At 52.3% G+C, this 14341-nt stretch overlaps 1 protein-coding gene across 1 annotated transcript; it reads right to left on the bottom strand.

Annotated features, from left to right (window-relative positions):
• Positions 1-5750: 5750 nt before the first annotated feature.
• Positions 5751-11693, bottom strand: DAND5 (DAN domain BMP antagonist family member 5). Its single transcript, XM_082379785.1, is given in 5 exon segments — positions 5751-5950; positions 5952-6031; positions 9818-9881; positions 9883-10019; positions 10021-11693. Coding segments are annotated over 5 exon segments (525 nt in total). The 5' UTR covers positions 10144-11693; the 3' UTR covers positions 5751-5829.
• Between the last annotated feature and the right edge of the window lie 2648 nt (positions 11694-14341).

Below are 14341 nucleotides of genomic sequence, written 5' to 3'. Positions count from 1 at the left end.
CCTGTCACACACAGAAATACCATCACAGCCTCAAGGATTCTGGTCACACATGCCTTCAACCACACTGTCTCACACATCCTCACGCTTACCCTGACACACTGACCCTCACACTGTATCAGTGTCTGACCAGCAGGGGCACACTCACATACCTGGTCCGGGTGCCCCTTCAGCTGTGTTAGCCACGTGGCCACACGGAGTCACTGCCCCACTAGGTCACAAGGAGGGGAAGCAGATCTGAGCACTTCATTCCCAGGGTGTGGTGCACAGCTGCCCCTCGAGCAAAGTTTGAACCCAACCAGTTGCTCCAATAACGCGACAACACACCCTGATTGTCACAGAGCAGGTAGCCAGCAGGTACAGGCCACTGCAGAACTGCTCACAGACGTTCTGATGACATGCACTCAGCGTCTCACTGTTGCAGGTGACAGGCACACATCTCGCACTGCCTAGAGTCCCCGGACAGAGCTACAAAGAGACAGTGGGGGACAGCCACACCACAGTGACAAGGACATCCTGTCACACAACAGTCATTCTCCCCAATGCCTGTCACAACGTTGAGACAGTCCCTTAGCCATCCCAACAAGCAGCCAGGCACACTGACATGACCCCCACAGTAGTCACTAGGAAGCCCTCCAGCCCCCCAAGTCATGGAGACGGGGAGAGGCCCACGCTGCTACCCCCCTCTCCCCACTGCAGTTGGTGCCTGGAGAGTAGGGGGGCTAATAGACACGCAGCTGTAGGCGGTGGGTGCCAGCCCCTCTGCCTCATGAATATTCATCAGCTGGGGCTCTCCTGAACCTGTGGGGAGTCGGAGGTCCCAGGCAGCTGGGCACCCCCTTCTGCGCCAGGAGGCCCTCAGGTGAGGGGGGGCTCAGCCAAGCCCTGGCAGTCCTTGGAACCTATACCCAGTACACACATAGGCACATATGAGTTTGTGAACACGGACCCCCAGACCCACAAACAACCGTCACACAAACTCACAACCACACCCAACGACGGGGCCATCCACCATCACACACACACACACACACACACCAGGCATGCAAACACAGGCACACACACTATCACATGAACCCACAATCACAAACACATAATCACACCCAAACCACAGACACCCACCATCTCTCTCTGTCTCTCTCACACCCACCCCTCAGGCATGCAAACACGGACACACACACTGTCACACGAATTCACAAGCACATAATCACACCCAAACCACCGACACACACACACACACACACACACACACCCCAGGCATACAAACACAAGGGCACACAGTCAAAAGACCACAAACACACAGATACACCATCACACCCAAACTACACAGGCACTCACCATCACACACAGGCATGAAAACACACACACACACACAGAAGCACACAGGATCTCACTCTGCCCATCCCTGATGTTTTACAGAAGGGGACACTGAGGCAATGAGTGGCTGAAGGCCCCTTGAAGGAGCATGGCCTCGCCTGACTCCAGGCAGAGGGTACCGCGGAGCGCCCCCTGCTGGCCCGGCCCCTTCACGAGCGCGCGGGGCGGGCACGCGCCTGACGTAACCATGGCATCCTCTTGGCACGAGCGGCCCGCACGCGGGGAGGGCGGGGCGGGCGCGTTGCCATGGCGCTGACTGGCCGCGTGAATGGGGCATTGTTCGCAGCGGCGCCCGGGCCGGGCTGTCCCGGACCCACCCGGACCCACTCGAGCCGGCAGAGACTGGGAGAGATAGAGACGGGGAGAGACAAGAGATGGAGAGAGACAGACAGAGCTGTAGATGGGCAAAGACACTTAGAAGCCGAGAGAGAGACAGAGATGGAGAAAGAGAGATGGGAGAGACCTGCAAGAGAAACGCACAAATAAGGAAGGACAGAGAGAAAGGGCCAAAGGGAGGCAGAGTCGGAGATCGAGATGGAAGATTCAAGGGCTGGAGTGGGAGACAGGACCAGCCAGCCAATACCCATGGAGCACACTGTGCCTGGCAACAGGATGAGGCAGAGGACCAGGACCCGCAGACAAAGTCAGAGATGCTGAGAGGTGGGAAGAGACACTGCCATAGAGAAACCCAGTGAGAACGAGGTTCAGAGAGATACCTAGGGAAGAAATGAAGGAAATGCTCTGAGCGCCTCTGGTCCCACCCACCTTGGTCCCTTCTCGACCCCCTTTTGGACCACACGCCTTCCCTGGTTCGACACTCTCAGAATGCACACCTCTTTCCTACACATCTTCACACACCAGCTGACAAGACATCATTGACACAGGGTCCCAGTCTTCGGGGACCCTCCCCCAGACACTGCAAGACACCCTCATGAGCACAGTGACACCCACAGATACACCCACAGCCACCCAGTGACCCAGTCATGGTCATAGCCAGACACACCCATATGACAGGGACTAGTACCCCACATCAGAGTGGCACTCACAGTTACAGATACGGCCCCTAGATGTGCCGTCACATGAGGATCCTGCCAGACACGTAGTCCCGGTAACACATGGCCACACGCCACCACACGGGCTCAGGCTCCATGGGAACGCTGTCATATGTGGCCACTCCAGACACACAGTGCACCCTCACACAGGCACAGATGTTTCTGTACATTCATTGACACCTTCACAGACACACATGTGCCTTCTGCCCAATCTGACCCACTGACTGGGCACCCTGTCCCTTGATCCGGATGGGTATCTATGGGGATGCTGGGTCCAGTTCTCCATGTTTGACAGACATTGGTCACCAGCTGACACTGGGAGGGGTGGGGAGGGAGGTGAAGCCCTGTCCCCGTCCCCCTCAAAGAGCTGTGTCAATCCGGGCTATGGTGGTCCCCTAACTCCTCCACGTCTAGGTCAGCTTGGCCCAAATCTGAACCAAGGGTGTCCCCTGGTGGCCATGCATGTTATCTGCACCCATCAGGTTAGGGGGTGGGGTGTGTGCAGGGGATGGTGGGCAGCCCAGTGGCCCTGTCTGAATAGAAGGGCAGAGAGGACAGGCCAAAGTCAACACACAGAACCCAGAGACGGGAAGCCAAGGTCCAGTAGCAAGGACCCAGACCCAGAATTCAGAGCCTGGAATCCCAATCCCAGAATCCAAAACCAGATCTCAGAATCCAGAATCTGAATCTAGATCCCAGAAACCAAGACCTAGAATCCAGATCCAAGAACTCAGGACCCAGAATCTAAAATCCAGGTCCAAGTGCCCACAATCCAGAATCCAAAAATCTAGATCCTATCCTCCAGAATCTAGAATCAAGGACCCAGCGGGAATTCCTTGGCAGTCCAGTGGTTAGGACTTGGCGCTGTCACTGCCAGGGCCCGGGTTCGATCCCTGGTCAGGGAATTAAAAATCCCACAGGCCACGTGACGTGGCCAAAAAAAAAAAAAAAGTAGAAATCAAGAACCCAGAATCCAGATCCAAGAACCCAGAGCCCTCCTCAGAGCCAGCTCCCTGCCTTCCCCAAGTCCCCCACATTAGAGCCCTGCCAGCAGGGGTTGGTGAGGACAGGAACAAAGTGAAGGGGCAGGAGAGGAGCCCTGCAGTGACCACACAGAGCCTCTCCCAGCTGCTGCCCCTGTTCATTCACAAACACACACATACACACTTCGGCAGGATCTTATACACAGACCCACACACCCAAACATACAGCCTGTGACCATCAGGTGTACAGCACCACACACCCTCAGATACACATGCACAATCACATACACACACACACACACACACACACACACACACACACACCATCATGCATTCACCCGGACACACATCGTCACCCAAAGACACCTGGAACTGCCATACGCTCCTCTCCCAGCACATGAACACATGCCCATCTGTGTACCCACATGATCTCAGAGCTGCCCCCCAGCCCTGGCCATCCCACCAAGCTCAGACACACAACCACCACGCCCAGAACACACAAAAACCCATGACTCCCAGCCCTGCGCGCAGATACACTCGCTCACAGAATTGTGGAGGCTGGCACACACACACACAGACACACACACACACATACACGAACTCTCCCAGGCACAGAGGAGCCCCGTGCCTTGGCAGCCATGCAGCCCTTGGGAACGGGACCCCCGGGATGGGGCTCACCGCGCACCCCCATGCCCACCCCAGCTCCGCCCCCCCCCCCGCCTGGCCGGCTGGCGGGCTTTAATACAGATGCCAAACTCGTAATTGTAACTGAGGGTGACAGGGTCACCTTGAGCCCCAGATGCTCGCGCGGTGACAGATGGCGTTGGCAAACCTGATTATCGGCCCCTGTGCCAGCGCCTGTGGCACCTGCATTCCCCGCCCCTCCCCCGCTCCCCCAGCACTCATTACCCACCCATTACTGGGCCTGGGGGGTGGGGGTGGGGGCCGGCTGGCATTGCCCGGGAGGGGGCAGGGACTCCGGGGGCCCCCCTGGCACCAAGGTTCCCAGCTGGCTCCCCGGCTGGCAGGAGGTGGGCACAGCTGAAAGGGGGGAAAGCAGGCGCTTCATGCCTGCCAGAGAGAGGGGTGCTCGCGGTGCCAGGGCTGAGCTGCCCACTCGGACACTGCTTGGGGTTGGCACAGAACCCTGGAGGGAGGAGGGAGAGTATGTCCCCGACTCTGTGGGCCCCTGGTGATCACCCCCCACTTCAGGGCTCTTGGAGCAGGGCCTTGGGAGCTGCCTGCCTGGCCTGTTCCCACCCCTCTGTGCAGGCCTGTGAGGTCAGAGGTCACAGGCTCCCACGCCCCACTGGCCCATCTGTTTCCTCGGGTCCCCTCCTCCTGCTCCCCTCACCTGGGGCCTTCCTTCCTGAGGCAGGAAGAAGGCTGAGGGGGGCCTGGCCAGCCCCCGCCCTGCGCTCCGGGGGGCATTTGGAGGCAACCCTGACAGCACCACATGTCCCCGCGTCTGTGCCAGACGGGCCCATCTGCTAGGGCCCTGGTTCCAGCCGCCCAAAGCCAGGCTGCCCTCGTCCACTGCAGACCCTGAGCCCAGCTGAGGAAGGAGTGCCCCTGATGCCCACGCTCCAGCACAGGGCCACCCACTCCCAGGAGACCCCAACTGGAGAAATGCACACACACACACGTACACACACACAACTAGACTCAGCCAACCTTTATGGTTCCTGTAGATGCCACACTGGGCGTGGTGCTGTGTGGAGACTGGGGGTGGGGGGGTGGGGAGGGACAGGAGGGGCAGCTGGGGGCACGTGTGTCCTGCTTCTGACTCGGGGACCCAGGTTTCCCCCAGCAGCTCCGTCTGCCTCCCGGCCTTGGTTTCTCGGGATCGCTAGGACCGTGTCATCACTGCGTCTCCTAGTCTGGGTGGGGCCATCTATCTTTCCTGCAGCTGGGAGTGTCTTTGACTCATCCTGTGAGAGGAGGTCCAGCTTGGTGGTTAAAAACAGGAACCACCATGCCTTGGGTTCAGATGCCACCTCTGCCATGTACTGCTGTGTGACTCTGAGTGAGTGACTTTGCCTCTTGGGACTCAGGTTTCCTTTTCTGTAAAATGTGATGCTACTAATCCCTATGTCACGGGGCTGCTCTGAGGATGACATGAGTTGGTACTTATCAGAGACTTAGAGCAGGGCCTGGCAAACAGCGAGGGCTCAATAAATGTGCACTTTGACTATGAGCGGTCCACCCCCATGGCTGGGGCTGTGCCTGCGTCCCTAGGAGCAGGGTGAGGACTCTGGACACCTGTCTGGCTGTCCCTGCGTCCCTGGTTGCTGGACCCAGTGTGCATGGTCCAGGTTGGCATCATTCTCAGCCTGTCTTCCCCCGTCTCTCCAAGGTGCGTGCATCTGTGTGTCCATTCGTGATGCTCAGCTCGTGCCTTTGGTCTGCACTGACACCCCTCAGCCCGCACAGTGGACATCCTTCACCTGGCGACGGGAGGCTGGGCTGCCCGCCCAACACCAGAGAACCACAGGTGCCCAGCGCGTGCGAGCGGGCACACAGCTGTTGCAGAGGATGAGCGGGGATGTAGGAAGAGGAGCAGTGGCCAAAGCAGAGGTGATTGAGGAGGTGGACAGCCATGAAGCCCAGCCGGGAGAGCACCTGGGGTCAGAGGCAGGGAGATGAGTCAGGGGCAGTGGAATCTGGAGCCAGAGACTTCATCCTACCTAGAGAGGCATGGATGCCTGGGTTCAAATTCTGACTCTGCCATCTGCTGGCTGTGTGCCTTGGGGCAACTTACTCAACCTCTCTGGGCGTCAGTTTTCTCACCTGTAAAATCATCAAAGTTCAACCAGGAAAAAAAAGAAAACCACTCTAGGCCTTTCGACAGAGAGAATTAATACAAAGCAGGGCTGCTTTTCCCTAGCAGGAGATGATGATAAGGATAAGGTGGGCTGGGGATTGGCACTTGTAGGAAGCTGCTGCCACCTCCAGGGGTGAGGGACAATAGGAAGGGTGGTATTCCAGGATCCCTGGGGGGGATTAAACAGAAAACCCTTAGCTCATTGCCTGGCACACAGTTGGCACTCAGTAAATGCTAGTTCTTCCTATGATCTCCTCCACCTAAGTGGATCTATCAACTTGCTCCCAGATCATGGCCCTTCTCTGTTTAAACCCTGGACCCTCCATCCGCCCTCCCGCCTCCACATCTCCCTGCCCTTCCCCCCCTCACTGCCCCAGCCACCCTGGTCTCCTCGATGTTCTTTCTCTCTTTCTTTCTTTTTTATTTATTTATTTTTTGATGTGGACCATTTTTTTTTTAACATCTTTATTGGAGTATAATTGCTTTACAATGATGTGTTAGTTTCTGCTTTATAACAAAGTGAATCAGCTATACATATACATATATATCCCCACATCTCCTCCCTCTTGCGTCTCCTTCCCCTCATCCCTATCCCACCCCTCTAGGTGGTCACAGAGCACCGAGCTGATCTCTCTGTGCTATGCGTTTGCTTCCCACTAGCTATCTATTTTACATTTGGTAGTGTATATATGTCCATGCCACTCTCTCACTTCGTCCCCTCCCTGTGTCCTCAAGTCCATTCTCTACGTCTGCGTCTTTATTCCTGGATGTGGACCATTTTAAAAGTCTTTATTGAATTTGTTACAATATTGCTTCTGTTTTATGTTTTGGTTTTTTGGCCCCGAGGCATGTGGGATCCTAGCTCCTTGACCAGGGATCGTACCCGCACCCCCTGCATTGGAAAGAGAAGTCTTAACCACAGGACTGCCAGGGAAGTCCCCCTTTTTAAATTTTTTGGCCGCACCATGCGGCATGTGGGATCTTAATTCCCCAACTAGGGATCAAACCCGAGCCCCCTGCATTGGAAGCACGGAGTCTTAACTGTTGGACCGCCAGGGAAGTCCCTATTCTTTCTTTCTTTTTTTTTTTTTAATTGAAGTATAATTGATTACAATGTTGTACTAATTTCTGCTGTACGGCAAAGTGACTCAGTTACACACACACATATATATATATTCTTTTTTTATATTCTTTTCCATTATGGTTTATCCCAGGAGATTGGATATAGTTCTCTGTGCTATACAGTAGGACCTTGTTGTTTATTCATTCTAAATGTAATAGTTTGCATCCACTAACCCCAAACTCCCACTCCATCCTTCCCCCACCCCCCTCCCCCTCAGCAACCCCAAGTCTGTTCTCTATGTCTGTGAGTCTGTTTCTGTTTTGTAGATAGGTTCATTTGTGCCATATTTTAGAGTCCACATATACGTGATATCATATGGTATTTGTCTTTCTCTTTCTGACTTTACTTAGCATGATAATCTCTAGTTGCATCCTTGTGGCTGCAAATGGTATTATTTCGTTCTTTTTATGGCTGAGTAGTATTCCATTGTATATATGTACACATCTTCTTTATCCATTCATCTGTTGATGGACATTTATGTTGTTTCCATGTCTTGGCTATTGTGCATAGTGCTGCTATGAACATAGGGGTGCATGTATCTTTTTGAATTATAGCTTTGTCCAGGTATATGCCCTGGACATGTGGGATTGCTGGATCATATGGTAGTTCTATTCCTCGCTGTTCTTTCAATGCACCAAACTTGTGCCTGCCTCCGGGACGTTGCCCCTGCTGCGCCCTCCACCTGGACTTCTCTTCCATCCACCCTTCCCAGAGCTCATTCCAACTCATCCTTCCTTCCTCAGAAGCACCCCCAAGACAAATTTCACCCTTCTGGCAGTCTTTCTCCTAGCATCCTCATCTCTTTCTCCAGGGTCTCATAGCAATTTATTGTTATGTCTCTTTGGGGGATTGTTAATGTTCCTCTCTCTCCCAGAATATTCACTACCTGAAGGCAGGGACTCTTTCCGTCTTGTTTATGGCTATAGCCCCAAGAGGTGCATCATAACAAAACCTAACACTTGCCGAACCCTAACACCCTGCCGAGCCCATGCTGCTCACCTTTGAGGAACTCCCTCCTCCCCACAATGCTGCAAGGCTGGAACCATTAACATCCCCATTTACAGATGAGGAAACTGAGGCTCAAAGAAGTCCCTTGCTTGCCTAAGACTACACAGCTGCCAAGGGGACTGCTAGCCCTTAGAGCATCCTTGTGCCCCCCTGGGACAGTTGCAGCTCTGGGAGAGGGTACACAGCTGGATCCCAGGTCAGGGGTCCCCTCTGCTGTGTGCAGTGTGCATGGCTGTATGGGGCAACTGAGGCAGCTGGTCCAGGGCTGTGCAATACCACCGAGTTGTCTGGATTCAATGAAAGTTTGCTGAATGGATAACAAGCCAAGGGGTCTTGGGAACTGACACTCTGGTAGGCATGGTGCCAAACACTTTGCATGAGTTCTCAACTATTATTAACTCCCTTTTGCAAAGGTGGGACTTGAGGCATAAAGAAGGAAAGCCACTTGCCCTGGGTCACACAGAAATCAGCAGCTGAGGCAGAAGTTGAACTTAGGTACGCCTAGCTCCAAAACCTGGGCCATAAACAACACATGGTATGAATTATCAAAACCTTTATGGAGCGCCAACTGAATGCAGCTGTAAGAGTGCTTCCCTTACCCCTCTCATTCAGGCTGCCCAATAGCCCTTAGGAGGCAAGTACTACTATTATTCATTCATTCATTCATTCAACAAATACTGAGTGCCCACTGTGTGCCTGGCTCTGCTCTAGAGCTGGGATGGGGCTACAGAAGTGAACAAGACATAAAAATCTCTGCCCTGGTGGAGCAAACATTCTAGTGCGGAGATAGATGGTAAATGCGACTACAAAATCAATTTCATTTGTTAGGTGATGATGTGAACTACAGAGAGAAATAAAGCAGAAAGGGGGAACATTTTAAAACAACATCTGAGTAAAAACCTGAGGAGGTGAGAGAAGGAACCATAGAATGTTGGGGGTGGGGAGTGCTAGAGGCAAAGGGAACAGCCAGTGCAAAGGACCTGAGGTGGACATAATATTGGTGTGTCTGGAGAAAAGCAAGATGGCTGGTGCGGCAGCAGGAAAGCGCGTGAGGGGGAGAGTGGGAGGAGGTAAGGGCAGGAGATGACAGGCATTTTGTGCAGGGCCTTGTGGGCCACAGGAAGGACTTGGACGTTCACTCTGAGTGAAGTGGGAGCCATGGAGGGTTCTGAGCAGAGGAGGGATGTGATCAGACTCAGGTGTTCCCAGATGCCCTCTGGCCACTATATGGAAAACTAGACTCAGGAGACTGGGTGGCCATAGCAGAAGCTGGGAGACCAAGATGGCAGCACTTGCATTGGCCCAGGTGGGAGATGCTTATGCCCCATTTTACAAGGGAGAAAACTGAAGATCAGAGACATTTAGGTGAAGGATGGAGGGTTGACCCCAAATCTGTCTGGTGCCACAGCCTGTGCTCTATCAACACTGAAACCTAGCCCTCTCCTTCCCCTACTTGAGTGAAGGGCACAGCTTTGCACATCTCCTGGGCCACTTCCTGTGGGTCCAGTGGCAGAGACAGTGATGGCCACATCCTGCCCATGCTGCAGCCTGCCTGTCCCCAGCTGCCCAGTTTTCTGCAGGCCCAAGAAGGCCTTCCAGCTGCCAAGGGCAGAGGATGGCACTGGGAAAGCTGGAGCCCCCTGACCAAGAGACTGGGGTCTCATTGGCAGCAGCCTGGGGCTGAGCTGGGAGGCCTCGGGGTCCAGGCCTCCCTGAGCCTGTGGGCAGCCAGGCCCCAGTGAGCAGGCTCAAGAGAGTGGTCAGCTGGCTGAGGATCATCTGTTTGTCTGTCTTTCTGTCTGTCCTGGGCAGCCAACCCTGCTGTCTGGTAGGTGGAATCTGTGCTCTCTAGATCCCCCCCTTTTTTTTTTTTTTTTGGCTGAGCTGCGTGGCTTGCAGGATCTCAGTTCCCTGACCAGAGATTGAACCGGGTCCTAGGCAGTGAAGGCGCTGAGTCCTAGCCACTAAGGGCACCGGGGAACTCCCTCCAGATCCACCTTTTTTGTTGTTGTTTGCTTTGTTTTGTTCTTAATGTTTATTTATTTTTGTATTTGGCTGTGCCGGGTCTTAGTTGCAGCATTCAGGATCTTAGTTGTGACATGCGGGATCTAGTTCCCTGACCAGGGATCAAACCCTGGCCCCCTGCATTGGGAGCGTGGAGTCTTAACCACTGGCCCACCAGGGAAGTCCCCAGATCCACCTTTAATGGCTTGCCCCCAACCTGGGTAGCCTGGGAGGCACCTCTGCAAACCCACAATGGGGAGGAGAGTAAACCCCTTACCTGCTGGGTTCCCACCCCTCCTCGTAGCCCGGCAGGGGATCTGGGGGCTGGGCTTGCGAGTTTGTCGGCTGTGGAGACCAGAAAGGAAAGGTGGAGAGGCAGGGGCTTAGGGGCACAATGCTGAATGCCCTAAGGGGCTCCTTTCCCATCAGGGCCCCATTCTTCCATTTAGCAAACTCAGACTTTGCAGTTAGGCTTCTCAGGCTTCAAACTCAACACTGAAACTCCCTGGTTATGCAATCTCAAGTCCCTAAACCTCTCTGGGCCTCAGCTTCCTCTTCTGTAATATGGGGATAACAACGGTCCCTACTTGGGGGAATTCCCTGGTGGTCCAGTGGTTAGGACTCAGTGCTTTCACTGTCAGGGCTAGGTTCTATCCCTGGTTGGGGAACGAAGATCCTGCAAGCCAAGAGGCGCCGCCAAAAAAAAACAAAAAATAAAACAGAAAAGCTAGTCCCTGCTTGGTAGGGTTGTTCTGAAGACTGGAGATGATTTATGTAAGGAGCTTCAAATAGAGGTTGGTACACAGTAGCACCATGAATAAGCTATGATTAACACTATTGCTGTTGTTTTTTTCTTTGGCATGCATTAGAGGCCAGGAATAATTCTGAGCCCTGGGGATACAGGACGACAACACAGAAAATGGGTCCTCGCTGCCACAGACTTTACATTGTAGTGCAGAAAACAGACAACACAAGATAAGATGAATTCAGAGTCTTAAGTGTTACGAAGATACTAAAATGGGATGTGCCTTAGAGGAATCGGGGTGGGGCCTTCTGACCCCAGGGTGGTCGGGGAAGGTCTTCCTGTGGAAGTGACATTTTTGCACAGACCCTAGGTGCTGTGGGAACAGCCCCGTGGGGAGTGCTGTTTGAAGTGCTGGAAGCACATAAACAGCCCCGTCCCAGGATCTGGGGCCCTGGAGGCGCCTGGGGGTTCCAGTCCTGGCCCTGGCACCTGCGCGGCCCCCATCTCACACCCAGGTGAGGAGCTGTAGTCCCCGGGGCCCTGAGATGCTGCAGGGCCGGTCCTTCCCGTGCCCCCCGGAGCTGCGAGTGCGATGGGGTGCGCTTGCCCTCTGGCGGCAACTCTCGGGATTGCACGGCGACCATGCCCTGGACAACTGCCTCCCGGACGTCCCACCTGGAGGTGCGCGGGCACCTCCCACCGACCCCGCTACATCCGAGCCCCTGAGCGTCCCCCAACCTGCCCTTCCGCTGTCCTCTAGACCCAGCTAATGGCAGCTCCGTCCTGCCAGGTGCTGAGGCTCCAAACTTGGCAGCATCTTTAAGCCCCCTCTTTCTCTGACTCCCCCCCTCCCCAATTTGATATGACTGCAAGTCCCTTCCACTGCAGAATCTACCCAGAATCCGCCCATTTATCACTCCCTCTTCGGTCCCCAACCTGGACATAATCCTCATTATCTCCCCCCTGAACCAGTGCAGTCCCTCCGCCCTGGTACCCCAGCTCCCGCCTCCTCCCTCCCTCAAAGTCTGTTCCTCCGACAGCACCCAGAGGGCTCCTCCGGGAACCACCTCACTCAGATTAACAGCCAAAATTCTCCCTGCAGCCCACCAGGCCCCGCCCCGTTTGCTCCCATCACCACCCCACCCTCATCTCTCCGCACTCTCTCCCCGTTTTCTCACTCCCTCCAGCCACGCGGACTTCTTCGCTATTCCGTAGACTCACCCAGGCATAATCCCATAATCCCACACAGTTGTACGGGGCTGCGACACTCTTGAAGTTTCAACATGGAAAATATAGCTAAGAAAAATGAAGTTAAAACAATTTCACAACAAGGTGCTGAAGCTTTGGGGAAGAGGGATAAGAACTTACAGGTACAATTTAATTGTACTTGCACACTGAAAAGAGCAGCAGGATTCTCCTGTTGGGGAGGGACATTTAAATAGGCAGATGAGATTGGGGAGGGAGGGGGGAGGGGGGAGGGAGCGGTGTCCCTTTAGAGTTTGAAAATTCAATGCAAAAAAAAAAAAAAAAAACCTTAAGAAAAAAGCACAAATGGAAGCAAACAATACCTTTGTTCTGCCCCTTGTTTTTTAAGTGATTTGGGGCATTCAAGTAAGTATAGATAAAAATAGATAAAATATATAATAGATATAGATAAATATATAGTAATATATATATAATATAAGTAATATAAATATATAATATAGAGAGATAAATATATAACAAACCCCTCTGTACTCATTACCACAATTAAGAAATAAAAGATCACAGATATGAGAGAAACTGACTCTATACTTGTCCCTAATCCCTGAATTTGCCAATGATAATCCTCAGGCCTGTATTCATAGTTTTACTGTATATGTGTCCATTCAGAAAAGATACATAAAATTGTTTTGTTTAAAACAATATACATGGTATCTGAATGTATATATCCTTTTAACTTTCATCTGTCCTGCCCTTCAGTATTTCACTGCACATATATACACTCCAATTTTTTTCTCCATTATCCAATTTTTTAACCATCACAAACAATCCTGCAAAGAATATTCTGGAACGTAGCTCTTTTTCACCTAGGCTTTTGCACTTACTCTATCTGCGAGAGTTTGCTCCTTATCAGTGGTTCACATTCCTGGCTGCACATTAGAGTCACTTGTAAATGAGGAATCCATGCCCAGAATCTGCTGCAAATCAATCACTACATTGGAATCTCTGGGGATGGGATCCAGGCAGTGGTGTTTTAAAAAAAAGCACCTCAGGGCTGCTGTGAACCCATGGGCTGTGTCGTTATATACAGCAGTAGATCTCAAGCTTGAGCCCACATCAGCATCACCTGGAAGGCTCTCGCCCAGATCTGATTCTGGGATGGAGCCTGAGAACCTGCATTTCTAATAAGTTCCCAGGTGATGCTGCCACTGGCCTGAGGACCACACTTTGAGAACCATGACACAGAGCGCGCCTTTATTCTTTTTCAACGTCTGCATAGTATCCCATAGTATGGATAGTCAGTAATTTCTTTGACAAATCCTCTATTCTTAGACATTTGGGTATTTTTCATCTTTCATTACTACAAAAAAAATTGCCCATTGTAAGTCAACTATATTTCAAGTTAAAAAATTCAATTGCCTACAATGGAATATCATTCAGCTATAAAAAGGAATGAAGTATTATATTAATTTGCTAGGGCTGTCATAACAAAGTACCACAGACTGGGGGTCTTAACCAACAGAAATTTACTTTCTTACAGTTCTGGAGGCTAGAAGTCTGAGATCAAGGCGTCACCACAGTTGGTTTCTTCTGAGGCCTCTCTCCTTAGCTTGTAGATGGCCATCTTCTCCCTGTGTCTTTACACGGTCTTTCCTCTGTGTGTGTCTGTGTCCAAATTTCCTCTTTTATAAAAATACCAGTCATACTGGATTGGGGCCCACCCTAATGACCTCATTTTAACTTGACACTTTTTCTACATATGGTCACGTACTGAGTGTTAGCACTTTAACATATGAATTTTGGGGGGACACAACTCAGTCCATAACAAGTTCTGATACATGTTACAGTATGGATGAACCTCAAAAACATGCTAAGAGAGACTTCCCTGGCGGTCCAGTTGTTAAGACTCTGCTCTCCCAGTGCTGGGGGCATGGGTTCCATCTCTGGTCAGGGAACTAAGATTCACATGCTGCCTGGCACAGTCAAATAAATAAATAAATAAATAAAACCAACTAAGAAAATGAA

The sequence above is a fragment of the Balaenoptera borealis genome (assembly GCF_965194805.1).
Source record: "Balaenoptera borealis genome assembly, chromosome: 2".
NCBI lineage: Eukaryota > Metazoa > Chordata > Mammalia > Artiodactyla > Balaenopteridae > Balaenoptera > Balaenoptera borealis.
Note: the sequence above shows the minus strand (reverse complement) of the source record. Positions and strands in the feature narration are given on the sequence as shown.